Source organism: Tilletiopsis washingtonensis, assembly GCF_003144115.1.
Source record: "Tilletiopsis washingtonensis strain MCA 4186 unplaced genomic scaffold FA09scaffold_15, whole genome shotgun sequence".
NCBI classification, from domain to species: domain Eukaryota; kingdom Fungi; phylum Basidiomycota; class Exobasidiomycetes; order Entylomatales; genus Tilletiopsis; species Tilletiopsis washingtonensis.
In genome coordinates, this window is record NW_020312012.1 from 534,112 (window position 1) to 547,512 (window position 13,401).

Sequence of the window (13,401 nt, forward strand, 5' to 3'; positions counted from 1 at the left end):
GGGAACAGGCCGCGAGCCAGCCAGGTGGAGGGGGTGTGCCGCTCGCTGGTGCTCACTGCCGCACCAGCACTCGGCAGCATGTAGCACGCATGACATTCAGGGCGGCGGAATGCCTCACTCGTCCTTGCCGCTGTGTATGCGCCGCCGCTGGATGGCCTGCGCGTCGCTGGTGTCGGCGTCGTGCCGCCGGCGCTCGACGACGGCGCGATGCCGCCGGACGGCGAGCAGGCCAGCGAGCAGGCCCAGCGGCGGCGCCAGCCAGCAGATGAGCCAGGTGAGCGTGCCGAGCAGCGACGTCGTCTCGCGGCGCCACTCGTGCACCAGCTCCTGCACCTGCGAGCGCAGCGCCGGCGACGCACCGGCCCCCGAGCCCTGCGAGCCGGCGTCCGAGCCCTGCAGCGCCGACGAGTTGTCGAGGATCACGTCGGCGTATGGCAGCTTCGACGCCAGTGAGTGCTGCGCCGCCAGACGTGAGCGTGCGTCCTCCTCCGTCAGCCCGGCAGCGCCGTCGCGCGACAGCATCCGCGACAGCTGGTCCTCCGGCGAGCTGTGCGCGTGTGAGCGGAGCGTCGCCAGGCAGCTCGTGCTCACTCACCACCACACGATGACTGTCCGTGCGCACCATTTCCACAGGCCGGCCTCGACGAGCAGCGGCGCATCGACGACGACCAGGCGCTCGCCGGTGAGCCACATGCGCACCAGCGTCCACGCCATGCGCCGCCGGATGGCGCCGTGCGTGATGCGGTTGAGCGTGGCGCGCTTGGCGTCGTCGCCGAACGCGATGCGCCCCAGCGCCGGGCGGTCCAGCTCGCCGTTTGGCGTCAGGATCCCGTTGCCGAACGCCTTGACGAGCGCCTTGAGCGTGCCCGACGAGTCAGAGGGCGCCACGACGGCGCGCGCCAGCTTGTCCAGGTCGACCAGCGGCACCGAGGCGTTCTGCAGGAGCGTCGAGACCGTCGACTTGCCTGTGGCACAGCTCAGCTCGGGCACCGGCAGTACATCCTGGCGCGCTCCTCACCCGAGGCGATGCCGCCGCTCAGGCCGACGATGATCATGGCGGAGGAGGAGCTGGTCGAGAGGGTGGAGCAGCCGGGCCGGGACTCGGCGAGCCGCTGTGTGGGGTGAGCCTGCTGCTGCGCCGTGATGCACGTGACAGCTCCTCCTCTCCCCGGCCCTGCTCAAGCTCCTCACCAGCCTGCCTCCGCCGGCGAGGCTTCCTCTGCCCAGCTGAATGGTTCAATATTCTCGCATCACTCCGTTCTATTCTCGATTGCTGCATCTTTGGCGCATGCTGCCTCTGCAGCAGTGCGGCACAGGGCATCAAACACATCAAGCTCAAACTTCCGCTGCTTCGACGCCAGCATCCTTCGCCTGCAGCGTGTGGCTGCGAAATGATTGGCGGGCCGCCAAAGCGGCGATCATGCGTCAGATCTCGGCTGAGCCAGCTCGAGCAGCGAGTGCGTCGGCAGGGGCAGAGAGGCACGCTGCGCTTGCTTCGGCGGCACCGCAGCCGGCGTGCGGTGCGGCTGCAGCAGGCGCGCGCATACGAGCCGGCAGCAGAGGCAGCACGTCGGACGGAGCCGCGCCGCGCCGCCGGCTCACCCGTCAAAGGTCAAGCTTCGCGAGCTCGCAGCATGCAGATCTCGCCGGCCCGCACCCAAGAAGCTGCCACGTCTTCCATCGTCCGGCCGCGAATATACGGGCAGCCATAATTCCGCACTGACGCACGCCGGGCCCAGCGCTGCGACCGCCAGCGGCCCTACACGCGACATCAAGACGCAGCAGAGGCGCACGCCCGACGTTCTCTCCAGAACACCGCACACCCTGGGGCCCGCGTCCGACGGCGCTGCATCTGCCACAACGCTTTCGACGTGCACCTGCTGCGGCCGCTCGAGCCCAGCGCCTCAGCATGCAGGGTGCAGTAGCTGTCACACCAGGGCAGCAGCGCTGCACTCCGGTGACGGCCGGCGCTCCCGGCTGAGCCGCCGGCGCAGCGAGAGCAAAGCTTGATCCTCACCGGCGCACCTCGCCGATCACTGGCGAGCGCTTGGCCCAGTGCAGGCCGAGAGGACCTCACTCTCGCTCTTTGTCCACGCTCTCCCCCCTCGTCATTCATTCCCTTTCGGCAGCATGCTGTCGCATCTCGCCCTCCTCGGCGCGCTCGCGGCCGCCTCCGTCAGCTCGGTTCGCGCCGACACGCTGCCATATGTTACCGAGCCAAACCTGCCGCCGCTGCCATACAACATCAGCTACACGGCGCCGAATGCCCGTCTCTCGGACGGCTATGTGTTCATTGCGCCCCACGGCGGCAGCCCGGTGGGGCTGTACATCATGGACTCGCGGACGCAGTCGGCCGTGTACATCGCACAGCCGGAGCGCGTCATGAACGCCAGCACAGGCGCCTTCGACTGGCGGCCACAGACGCTGCAGGGCCGCACCGTGATGACCTGGTGGGACGGGTATGTGTCCGGGAGTGGCTACGGGTCGGGTCAGGTGCACATGATGGACCAGGGCTTCAGCGAGGTCGCCACGCTGGGCCGGGTGAACACCAGTGACCTGCACGAGGTGAGTAACACCGCGTGGTGCCACACCACCGCCTTTGCTGAAAGAGAACTCGACAGTCCCGGCTGACAGGGGCGAACAACACCATGCTGGTTACGCACTACCAAGAGCGCCCCCAGGATCTGAGCTCGCGGTCACCAGGCACCGCCAGCGGCAGCATTCTCGACGGCTGCTTCGAGGAGGTGTCTGTGCCGGAGGGCACGCAGCTCTTCTACTGGTGCATGCTGGAGCACGGCTACGGAATTGCAGACGTGAGCACTGGCCAGAGATGACTCTGTGGGCGAGGCTGATACCGACGCAGTCCTACGTCGACCCTGTGCTGCTTCCTGCCCCGGTGTCGTCGAACAGCAGTACGTCAAACAGCACTGCGACTTCGAGCAGCACTATGGTCTCGAGCAACAGCACCGCGCTGAGCGTAGCCTCGCGCACAAGCAGCGCCACAGCGAGGGGATCGTCGAGCTCCTCGAGCAGCAGCATGCTGCGGAAGCGGCACACACTCAACTCTTCGGCCTCTAGCGCAGCAGCCGCATCTGCGACCGTGTCACCGTCCGCTTCAGGCTCAACAAGTGGTGGTACAGGCTCGACCTTGCCTTACGACTACGCGCACGTCAACTCGGTCGTGAAGGACAGCGCAGGCAACTACCTGCTGAGCGTGCGCCACCTGTGCGCCCTGCTGTACGTCGATGGCCAGACGAAGGCGGTGCTGTGGCAGCTGGGCGGCAAGCGCAGCACCTTCACCGGCGACGGCACCTCCTTCTGCTGGCAGCACGATGCGCAGTGGGTCGGCGAGACGAGCTGGTCCGCGCAGCAGACGCTGGAGGCCAGCAACGGCGGCAAGCGGCAGCTTAGTCTCTTCGACAACGCTTCGAACGGCTTCGCCAAGAACGCAACGCAGTCGCGCGGCATGCTCATCGAGCTCGACTTTGCCGCCAAGAGTGCCAGCATGCGGGCGGAATACTCGACGCCCGGGGGCTGCTCGGACCTGCTCAGTGACAGCCAGGGCAGCATGCAGTTTCTCAACGAGGACTCGCCGGCCAGCAGCAGCGGCAACGTGCTCGTTGGCTACGGCAGCAAGCCGGTGTTCGCCGAGTACGACGTCAATGGCACGGCGCTGCAGTCGGTCTGGTTTGGCTACAACGAGACGCAGGTGAGCAGGGCTGGCTGCTCGACTGCTGCTGGATCTGGCTGACACGGCTAGCAGAGCTACCGCGTGTACAAAGTGCAGACGACGGCCCTCACGCTCCACCCAGAGACGGCGCCAGCGGTGGCCATCCTGAACGGCACGCTCTTCGTCTCCTGGAACGGCGCCACCGAGGTGACCACCTGGCGGATCCGCCAGGGCTCAAATGCGACCGACGTGTCGAAGCGCGGCTTCGAGACGATCATCCCGCTCGGCAACGGCACACAGACGCTCTTCGTCGAGGCGCTCAATGCCGACGGCACGTTCTTGGCACGCTCGGAGAACATGACGCCCCAGGGCGGCCGGCTCGGAGGCGCAATTAAGGGCGTCACGCCTGCAGCTGCTGTCGCGACGCACAGCCCGAGTGCGACACCTCGAGCGGGAAACACCTCGACGCAGCGGCCGTCCGGCGCAGCTGCACTTGCGCTCCCGGCGTCGGTGGCTAGCGCAGTCGGAGCGGCTCTACTGCTCGGCGTCGGCTTGGCTCTGCTTTGAGCGGGTTGGGCTCTCATTCGCATGCCCGCTAGCCTCATACCTCACGACTATGGCCTCTCATCGTTCCTCTAGACCGCACACATCATCCTCGCTGCCCCTTGCTCGCACTGCGCCTTGCATCCGCCCATGCCAAACCTGCCTCGCTGCGACATCGCACGGCCTAATACCATCATGCTTACTGCACTTGCTGCCGGTGACTTGTAGTCCGGTGTGTGGTGGTAGCTCGCCGCTGACTCGACGCTGCTGCGCCGCGGCGTCGAGCCGCGGCTGGCCGGCCGGACCGCACGGCGGCGGCGCGCGCGCGACGCCGCGCGGCAAAGGGGCGGCCGACGCCGAGGCTCCTTGCTGGCAAATTGCCATCAGCCGTCCTTCCCGCCGACGACGACCATCGCACCTTCGCCCCTCACCTCTGCTCCATCTGCTGGCTCGCGCAGCGCTCATAAGCTCACGCTTGCGCTGCATCTTTGCTGCACCGCCGTCCGAGCTCTACGCCCCTCTGCGCTGCTCCAGCTGCCTCGGCCGTGCAGATCCGCGTTGCCCGCTGCCCGCGCCTGCGACCGCGGCCTCTTGCCCGCCTGCGCCGCTGCACGCCCTCGTGACGCGCGCCTCGCCTCGCCTGCTCCACATCCGCCGTTGAGTCATCGGCTCGGCCGCGTCGCCGGAGCCGCCGCTGACCCGAGCCCGGCTTGCCGCTGCTCCCACCTGCAGCCAGCCGTCCGTGCAGCGATGCTCTCGCCCACCATGGCCCTCCGTCCGCTCGCCCTCGCCGCCGCACCCTCCGCTGCCTGCCGCACGCTTGCTCACCGCTCTCCCTTCGCCGCGTCGTCTTTCGCATTGTGCGTCGCCGATGCCCGCGGGTCCGCTCCTCCACCACTCAGTCTCACACCTTGCTCCCACTCGCACAGCAGCCGCAGCATGTCGGCCTCCAGCTCTTCTTCGGCCTCGGGCTCGTCGTACAAGCCCGTGCTGACGCGCGAGAGCATCAACCCGCACGTGCTCAACGTCGAGTACGCCGTGCGCGGCGAGCTCTCCAACCGCGCCAACAAGTACGCAGACCTCATTGCCGAGGACAAGGGCAAGGACCTCGCCTTCCCCAGCGTCGTCACCGCCAACATCGGCAACCCGCAGCAGCAGCCATTCCTCGCGCAGAAGCCGCTGACGTTCTGGAGACAGGTGAGTGCGCGGACGGAGAGACACAGAGAAGGGCCACTTCGGGTGGGACTAGGCTGGGTGCAGAACAACAAGCACGAGCTGGGCTGAGCTGAGCTGAGCGGTGCGTGGCGCGCTTGACCCGGGCGAAGAGCTCTGGCGAAGGAGGGAGCGAAGATTGTAGCGCAGTGGCGGCACCAGAGGTCATGCTCGAGGTGTTGCAATCGCAGAGACGGCGCGCTTCTGCCACGCGCGCGAAGGCTGCGTTGTCAGCTAGGCGCAGAGATGAATTGCAGGACACATGCTGGTCATGGCGGATGCTGTTGGACGCAGTAGGGTCACACGAGCCTGCACTGGAGGTGTCCCGCGGCGGCATGCAAGATGCTCCGAGATCGGGCGAGATTAGATAGGGCGGCAGCGTGCTGATCCTCCACATCGTCAGGTCGCTGCGCTTACCGAGTATCCCGACTTGCTCGAGGACGAGTCGGGCTCGCTGTCGTCGCTCTTCCCGTCGGACGCGCGCGAGCGTGCAAAGGCCATCCTCGAGGATGTCGGCAGCGTGGGTGCTTACTCGCACAGCAAGGGCGCCGCCAGTATCCGGAAACACGTGGCCGAGTTCATCGAGGGTGAGAAGCGATGCTCAGTCTGCCCGGCCCGCCGCTGACTCGACCCCACAGAACGAGATGGCCATCCGTCGGACCCTGAGCTCATCTACCTGACCGCCGGCGCGTCGGGCGGCGTGCAGACGCTGCTGTCGGTGCTCATCTCCGGGCCAGAGGTCGGCGTCATGATCCCGATTCCGCAATACCCGCTCTACTCGGCCGCGCTCGCCTTCAACAATGCACAGGCGGTGCGGTACGACCTCGACCCGCACAATGACTGGGCTGTGGATGTGAAGGCGATGTCCGAGTCCGTCGACAAGGCGCGGTCAGAAGGCGTGGACGTGCGCGCCGTCGTGGTCATCAACCCGGGCAACCCGACGGGCAGCTGCCTGAGCCACGAGAACATCCAGGACATCCTGCGCATGGCGCACGAGAAGCGCCTCGTCGTCATGGCCGACGAGGTGTACCAGAACAACATCTACCTGCCCGACTCGCGGCCCTTCATCTCGTTCAAGAAGGTGCTGCGCGACTTTGCCAAGGAGGGCAAGACGGAGGCGGACAAGCGCATTGCCGAGGAGGTCGAGGTGATCAGCTTCCATTCCATCTCCAAGGGCGTCAGCGGCGAATGCGGGCGGCGCGGCGGCTACTTTGAGCTCACCAACGTCGACGCCAAGGTCGAGGCCGAGGTGTACAAGATGGCCTCGGTGAACCTCTGCCCCTCGATCCAGGGCCAGATTGGCGTCGACCTGCTCGTGCGTCCGCCGCGCCAGGGCGAGCCGTCGTACGAGCTGTACGAGAAGGAGACGTCGGGCATCCACGCCACGCTCAAGGCGCGCAGCCGCAAGATGCGCGAGCAGTTCAACAAGCTGCCCGGCGTGCAGTGCAACGAGGCCCAGGGCGCGCTGTACCTCTTCCCCGAGATTACGCTGCCGCCAAAGGCACTCGAGGCGGCCAAGAAGGAGGACCGCCTGCCGGATCTCTACTACTGCCTGCGCCTCCTTGACGCGACGGGCATCTGTGTCGTGCCGGGCAGCGGCTTTGGCAAGATGCCGGGCGACAAGGGCGAGTGCTTCCTGTGAGTAGCCCGCGGGGTGTGCCAGAACGTGCAAGTTGCTGATGCTGCGCGCGCTTCTGCAGTCGCACCACGGTGCTTGCCAAGGAGACCGACGAGTTTGTGAAGCGCTTCGGCGACTTCCACAAGTGAGTTTGGCGATGCAGGCTGCCGCTGAGCCGTTGCTGACCGTCTTCTGCCCTGCAGCGACTTCATGAAGGAGTTCGAGGCCTGATCCCGGTGTCTGTGTGCTGTCACGTTATAGAGCGCTGCGCGTCGCCTTGCCACGAGTCCATTGCATGCCATGTGTACACTCAGCAGAAGATCTGGCTTTGCCTTGTGGACCGCTGGTTGTGTGTGAGCTGGTGCGAGCGCGGCAGAGCGTGCGGATGAGCAGGGCGACTGCGACGTGCTGCTCCCACGCTGCCGAGGCGCAAAAAGTGGCCGAGCGACGGCGCGAGCGCGCATCTTCGTGCCGCTCCTCCACCTCTCACCCTCGCTCAGCTGATGGCCAGTGCGACCGCCGCTGCGGCACCGTCCAGCGCGGCGAGCAGCAGCCATGCTCGGCGCGATGAGCCGGCCACTGCGGGCCCCTCGCGCTCGGCCGCCGCTGCGGTTCTGGCCGCGCCGCCGCCGCCGCCGTCCAAGCTGCTCCTCGTCTCGGCGGGCGCCTTCACGCTCGGCCTCACGGGCGCGCTGATCCTGGGGCTGCGCCGTGGCCGCTGCCTTGATGCTGCCGAGGCAGCGAGCGCCGTGACGGCCGCCAGCACGGGTGCAGCTGCGGCCAGCGCCGGGCCAAGCGCCCTCGCTCGGCGCGGCCTGCCTGCTTCGTCTGCTGCCCGTCCTGCGCCGCCGGCAGCTGCGCCGGAGCCAGAAGCTCCCGTGGCCGACGATCCAATCTCTCGGGCTGCCAACGCCGGCCCTCTCACCCTCTTCCGCACGCTCAACTCGCTCGCCTTCTCGCGGCGAGGCTCAAAGGCCACCGCGCCCACCACGTCCATCTTCGATGCACCGGCGGGCGCTCAGGCGCCCAGTGTGCTCAAGCGAGCGCGAGCGCAGCGAGCAGGCGCGCGCGACGAGCTGCATGCGGGACCGGTGGCAGACGGGAGCGCTACTGCGGGAGCTGAGACGAAGCAGCAGGGCTGGAGTCCGGCGGCGCTGGCGCTCGGCGCGTTCGGTGCTGCTAGCCTGATGGTCGGCGTGACGGCGACGGCGGTGGTGGTCATCGGCAAGCGTGCCTTTGGAATACAGGACGTGAGTGGGGAGCAACAGCGACGCTGGCGAATGCAGCGGCGCTGGACCAAGGGCCTTCACGCCGTCCGCCTTCACAGCGCTCACGTCTTTCTGGCGCCAGACCGACGACCTCGTCAGCTTCTTCGCCGAGCTCTTTCCCAACGGCTCAAACGCCTCTGTGCTGGCAGGTCTGGGCCGTTCTGCGCGCTCGCTGCTCTCGTCAGCCGGACTGTCCGCCTCGCATCCCTCAGCCAGCGCCGACGAGGTACAAGCCGGCGGCGAGGATCTGCCCGTCGACGAGGCGGAGCACAGCGCAGAGCCCGAGTCGCTCGACGAGGCGCTGCTGCGCCTCGACCGCGCCGCCAGCGAGGGCGGCATGCGCCAGTGGGCCAGCGTGCTGGGCGAGCAGCTGGGCCGCGAGCGTGCGTGGGAGGTGCGCGAACGGCGACGAAGACGCCTCGAGCGCGACGCTGCTGCTGCCAATTCATGATTCGAGACGGCCTGCTGGAGCAGTGTGACAGCGAGCACCGCACAGACTGCCACCACGTGGCGCTGCCCAGAGCGATGCCTTCCCTGTGTCCATTCCGCCACCCAGCGGCTTCAGCGAGCGCCACCGCAGGCCGCTGTCCGCCAGCGTCGAGCCTATTCTGGGCCTTCTTCGCCGTCCGGTGCCGCCAGCATGCAGCGAGCCAGGCTGTCAACTGCGCTCGGTGCTCGGGTCCGCTCGGGCCACAGCGGACCGCCGCGGCTGCGGCCACATGCTGCTGCTGCCTTGTGCCCCTACCCGTGCAGCAGAGACGAACATAGCAAGCCGGAGCTGCAATGTCGTGGGTGCCGGCAGCCTCGAGATCCACAGGCCAGCAACGTTTGAAGCGCAGACGAGGCGCGAGGAGAGGCGGCTCGGGCTGTGCAGCATGCTGCCGCCGCTGCTGCATCGTTGGCTCGAGCTCAGCCGAACAGCGCAGCAGACGGCCGTCGATGCCGGGTGCTCTCACGGCTGTGTGCCCAGACGCTTCGTGCTCTGGGCACACCTCGGAGCTGGGCTGGACGCCGCATAATGCGTTGGAGCGCACAGGCCAAGCGCCGTGCCCAGGCTAGGCGGAGCCACGCCCACCAAAGACGAGGCCCGTGTCTGCAGCATGCGCATCTCGTCCCACTTCTTGCGTACCGAACGAGTCCAGCCATCGTCGTCGTTGCGTCTGGTGCGGTTGCAAGAGCAGCACAGCGAGCTGCAGTCGAGTGTATCCAGCACGCAGGCGCTGCTTTGCGGCGCGCTCGAGACGCGTAAGAGCACCGGCGCCGCAAGCGAGCCTCCACGACCGCGTCTGCCGTGAGAAGCAGCGCAAACACGAGCATGCCGCTGCAGCGCAAATTGCGCTCTTGCCGTGCGATCTCGCCGTGCCGAGAAGCGAGCTTGAGCTTGCTTATTGCCCTCATGCCTCGCCTTGCCCGCGTCGGATGTTGCGCTCGTGACGGGCGCCGAGCAGCGCGCCGGTTGCCCCGCAGCAAGGCCTGCACCCGCAGTCGGCCTCCGAGCGAGGAGGGCGGCTCAGAGCCTCAGGTAAGCATGCATGGACGCGCGCCACGCGGATGCTCGAGCCGCACGGCGTCGGAGGCCGCGAGCGAGCAGCGAGGGGCGGCGTAAAGGGCGAGCGCAGAGGCAGCAGCAGACGAGAGCGCTTCCCGTTCCGCCCTCCCGCCGACAACTCCGCTGCTGGCCCCTCGTCTGCGACGGCGTCCGAGCCGAGCAGCGCATCAGCCGCTCAGGCACGTGGCGGCAGGCGGGGACTCGGAGCCTGCACATGCGCTTCCACGCCGTAAAGTCCGCTCCGGCGTCCCACTCCGCCATCGCTCGCAGTCGTCTTCCTCTCTCTCGATCCGAGGCTCGTTGACAGCTGGCTGAACCTCAGATGATGTTGAGCTCGGAGCGAGGCGAACGTCGGATGTCAGATACGCGCTCCACCAGCACCTGTGCGGCTGCAGGCTGCTCGAGAAGCAGCGGCAGCGGCGAACGCACCTGCACACGCAAGTGTCGGGAGCCCTTGCATCTCGCCGGCGCTTGGCCTTGACAGCAGAGGCACCATGGAAAGAGCGGCTTACCCGGCGTCAGCGCTCAGGCACCAACGCTGCACATCCTCGGGCGTTGGCTCGCGGTAACGTTACCGCAGACGCAGCCGGCAGCGGCGCGGCAGCGACGAGCGAAAGCCACCGGCTCGCCTCAGATCGGCGCCCGAGTGCCGCTGCACAGCGGGATAACCACGTCTGGGCAGAGAGGGAGAGCGAGGCAGCAGCGGAGGCCGCGACGTCGGCCAGCACGCCACGGAGGCACCATCCGCACCGCCACGCGAGGTCGACGCTGTCACGCTCCAGCGCTGCCCTGCCGTGCTCGCGACCCACTCGGGTGGGTCAGGTCAGCATGAGAGAAACATGCAGCTGCAGCGTGCAGCTTGCAGACCGTTCCGTAGCGAAGCAGAGCGGCAGCGGCAGCGCAGACGCAAGCGAGGCGCGAGGAGCAGCTGGCGCGGGCAACGCGCGCCACGCATCCTCGGGCCCGAGGCTGCCGCGCGGGCACGGCAGCAGTCAGCGCCCGCCTCGCCTCGGCCTCGCCGCGCATGCCTCAGCGGCAGCAGCGCAGGTGCAGGAGCGAGGCGCAGAGCCAACCTTGCTGACAGCGCGCCGCTGCCTTCACAGCCGCGTGCCGATCCGGCGCTGGACCCGTGCCGCGGCGCTCTTCTCTCGCACGCAGCGAGCGTGGCGTGGCCGCTGCTGAGCAGGCGCGGCGCGCGCGCGCGCGCGGCGGTGGCGGCGGCCTCTTCGCCCGCTCCGACGCGGCCGCCGCCTCTCTCCCAGCAACTCCAACCGTCTCCCTCTCCGGCTGCGTCTGTGCTGTTGTGCGTGGGCACATCGCCATCTCCGCCCGTCCGCCGTTCCTCCTTCTCGTCCCCCCTCTTCCTCTCGGCTGCGTGTGCTCAACATCGGGCGCGCCTCCTGAACCTCGTCCCATCTCCGCCACCTTGAACCGCGCCTCAACTCAGGCCTCCTCTCGCTCCCACCTTCCTCTTCACCTGCCCTTCCCTTGGCGGCTCTCTGCGTCGACGTCTCTCCACGTCTGCCTCTTCCGAAGCCAGGCCATACTGCCTGCGTCTCCCGTATCTCGCCGCACTCCGAGCCATACGCCTCGGTCTCTGCGCGTCTCCTCGTCACCGCTCCCGCGCTCAGCTCGCGAGCCAATCAGCCCCCTGTCTGCGCGCCACGTCGTCACAGCGACTTGACTCGCCGACCAGCAGACGAGCTCTTCATCGCTCGCCGCAGCAGCCGCAGCATCTTCGCGTAGCGCGCCTCATCCCGTTCTCCAGACGGACTCGCCGACCTGCGCATGCTTGCCGTCTCCTCTCCCTTCCACCTCGTCTCGCTTTCTCCTTCGCTCCGCGCCGCGTTCCTCACGTCGCCCGGCTCTTCTGCCGCTTCTTCTCGCTGCACGACGCCCAGCTCGCCGGCCGCCGCGCGCATCTCCTCTCCGCTCGGCACGCCCTCGTCGGCCTGCTCCTCCTACACGACCTCGAGTGCCTCTTGCGGCGAGCTTCTGGGCGAGTACTCCGACCTCGTGGCGCGCTTCATGAGTTCGAGCAAGACGGCGCCTGCTGCACACCAACCCGACGCGACGTATGCGCAGTGGCAGGGCGCATCGTCATCGCAGCAGCAGCAGCAGCAGCAGCAACAGCAGCAGCAGCATGACGAGGCCGTCGCAGTGGCAAATCAGCTCAACGACGTCGCGGTGAGCGCGGCACACGAGCAGCGCCAGCGCCAGGCCAGCCATGGGTCGTCGGCATATTCGAGCTCCAGTGAGTGATCTCTCCGTGCTCCTTGCAGTGTGTCCCGTGGAACGTGCAGGGATGGGGTCTGGCGTGGACGCGTCGGTGGCAACGGCGCTGCGAGACGCAGCTCTTCCGCGGAGCTGGAGCGTGGAGCGCGGTGGCTTGCGCGCCCAGCGCTGGCGCGTCGCTCGGCCTGCAGGCCGCGCGCCGGCGAATTTTCTGCGCCGCGCCGCGCCGCGCGCGCGCGCCCCGTGCGCGTGCATCTCGCTGCCAGCGCAACGCCGGGTGGCAAAACGGCCGCGCGGTGCGCTTCTTCCTCGGCTGCGGCCGGAGAATGTCAGCCCTTGAGCCAAGCCTTGCAGTCAGGCACACCGCACACCACGGGTGAAGTCGTACCGCCGAGGGCAGAGGCGGCTGCCAGCGAGGCGGCGCCGGCAGCGACGGCCGATCGTGAGACACCATCGCTTTCATTGCAGCGCTGCGGCTCGGCTCCTATTCGCTTTCTGGCGCCGGCCTGCTGTTGCACTGCGGGCCGTCCGCACGCCGCCAAGTTGCACTATGTGCCGAAGTTACCGCCCGGCGTCTTGACGAGTGACCCCTGAGCGGGCCGAGTATGTGCTGTGCGAGAAGCTTCTCGTCACGAGGTGCTTGTGCTGCGGCGCTGTACACCGTCCGCCACGCCGACGTCGAGCTCGTCGCTGACTACGATCACCCCTCTCAGACGTTCTCTCCTGCACCGGTTCGGCAGAGGCTGGGCCTTCGCGGCAGAGCTCGAGCTCCGCCAGCTCCAGCGACGCCTCGCGCGGCTGGACGCCCGCCGCGCAGCAGCACTACTCGGAACCGCTGCGCTACTCGAGCTCGGCACCGGGCGCTCAGTCGCAGATGCAGGGCTTCGCCCAGCAGTCGTACCAGAACGCGCTCGGCTCGCAGCAGCATCACCAGCAGCAGCAGCAACAGCAGCAGCAGCAGCAGCAGATGCAGCAGACGCATCACGACATGATGGTGCAGCAGCAGCACGAGCACAACGCGTTCATGCAGCAGCTGCAGCACCAACATAACCAGCAGCAGCAGTACCAGCACCAGCAGCGGCAGCAGCAGCAGCACTTCCAGCAGCAGCAGCAGCAGCAGCTGCAGCAGCAGCAGCAGCAGGCCCAGGCGCAGGCTCAGGCGCAGCACCAGCAGCAGCAACACGACGAGCAGCATCGACGAATGCAAAGCGTGCTCGACTCGACGCCGCTCAAGACCCCCTCATGGGAGGAGCAGCAGGCCGCGGCCATGGCGTTCATCTCGCGGCGCGCCGACTCGCAGTCAGAC

General features: G+C 67.8%; 5 protein-coding genes across 5 annotated transcripts; 4 read left to right on the forward strand and 1 right to left on the reverse strand.

The window, feature by feature from the left end:
• Nucleotides 1-228: 228 nt before the first annotated feature.
• FA09DRAFT_282378 (CoaE-domain-containing protein) lies at nt 229-1,055 on the reverse strand (the record flags this gene model as incomplete). Its single annotated transcript, XM_025739827.1, has 3 exons — nt 229-547; nt 596-965; nt 1,019-1,055. Coding segments are annotated over 3 exons (726 nt in total), but the record flags the coding sequence as incomplete, so codon positions are not given.
• Nucleotides 1,056-1,630: 575 nt separating this feature from the next.
• On the forward strand, nt 1,631-4,180 carry FA09DRAFT_346556 (hypothetical protein; the record flags this gene model as incomplete). Its single annotated transcript, XM_025744759.1, has 4 exons — nt 1,631-2,565; nt 2,622-2,813; nt 2,864-3,709; nt 3,764-4,180. Coding segments are annotated over exons 1-4 (1,890 nt in total), but the record flags the coding sequence as incomplete, so codon positions are not given.
• Nucleotides 4,181-4,606: 426 nt separating this feature from the next.
• FA09DRAFT_331024 (putative alt1-alanine aminotransferase) lies at nt 4,607-7,330 on the forward strand. Its single transcript, XM_025742838.1, has 7 exons — nt 4,607-4,869; nt 4,946-5,073; nt 5,143-5,410; nt 5,829-6,012; nt 6,064-7,063; nt 7,126-7,188; nt 7,247-7,330. The coding sequence occupies exons 2-7, from the start codon at nt 4,979-4,981 to the stop codon at nt 7,272-7,274; spliced, it is 1,638 nt and encodes a 545-aa protein (XP_025597251.1). The 5' UTR covers nt 4,607-4,869; nt 4,946-4,978; the 3' UTR covers nt 7,275-7,330.
• Nucleotides 7,331-8,135: 805 nt separating this feature from the next.
• Nucleotides 8,136-9,149, forward strand: FA09DRAFT_74781 (hypothetical protein). The gene has a single exon (XM_025745812.1). It carries the CDS (start codon nt 8,231-8,233, stop codon nt 9,077-9,079), a length of 849 nt encoding a protein of 282 aa, XP_025597252.1. The 5' UTR covers nt 8,136-8,230; the 3' UTR covers nt 9,080-9,149.
• Nucleotides 9,150-11,469: 2,320 nt separating this feature from the next.
• Nucleotides 11,470-12,829, forward strand: FA09DRAFT_74843 (hypothetical protein). Its single transcript, XM_025745814.1, has 2 exons — nt 11,470-12,114; nt 12,454-12,829. The coding sequence occupies exons 1-2, from the start codon at nt 11,649-11,651 to the stop codon at nt 12,687-12,689; spliced, it is 702 nt and encodes a 233-aa protein (XP_025597253.1). The 5' UTR covers nt 11,470-11,648; the 3' UTR covers nt 12,690-12,829.
• The last annotated feature ends 572 nt before the right edge of the window (nt 12,830-13,401 follow it).

What these genes read in the sequence shown, in the direction of transcription:
- FA09DRAFT_331024 (XM_025742838.1), top strand. Translation starts at nt 4,979, where the DNA reads ATGGCCCTCCGTCCGCTCGCCCTCGCCGCCGCACCCTCCGCTGCCTGC. An exon ending in GCCGCGTCGTCTTTCGCATT is followed by an intron (nt 5,074 to 5,142) that starts GTGCGTCGCCGA and finishes CCACTCGCACAG; the next exon opens with CAGCCGCAGCATGTCGGCCT. An exon ending in CGCTTCGGCGACTTCCACAA is followed by an intron (nt 7,189 to 7,246) that starts GTGAGTTTGGCG and finishes TCTGCCCTGCAG; the next exon opens with CGACTTCATGAAGGAGTTCG.
- FA09DRAFT_74781 (XM_025745812.1), top strand. Translation starts at nt 8,231, where the DNA reads ATGGTCGGCGTGACGGCGACGGCGGTGGTGGTCATCGGCAAGCGTGCC.
- FA09DRAFT_74843 (XM_025745814.1), top strand. Translation starts at nt 11,649, where the DNA reads ATGCTTGCCGTCTCCTCTCCCTTCCACCTCGTCTCGCTTTCTCCTTCG. An exon ending in GTCGGCATATTCGAGCTCCA is followed by an intron (nt 12,115 to 12,453) that starts GTGAGTGATCTC and finishes CCTTGCAGTCAG; the next exon opens with GCACACCGCACACCACGGGT.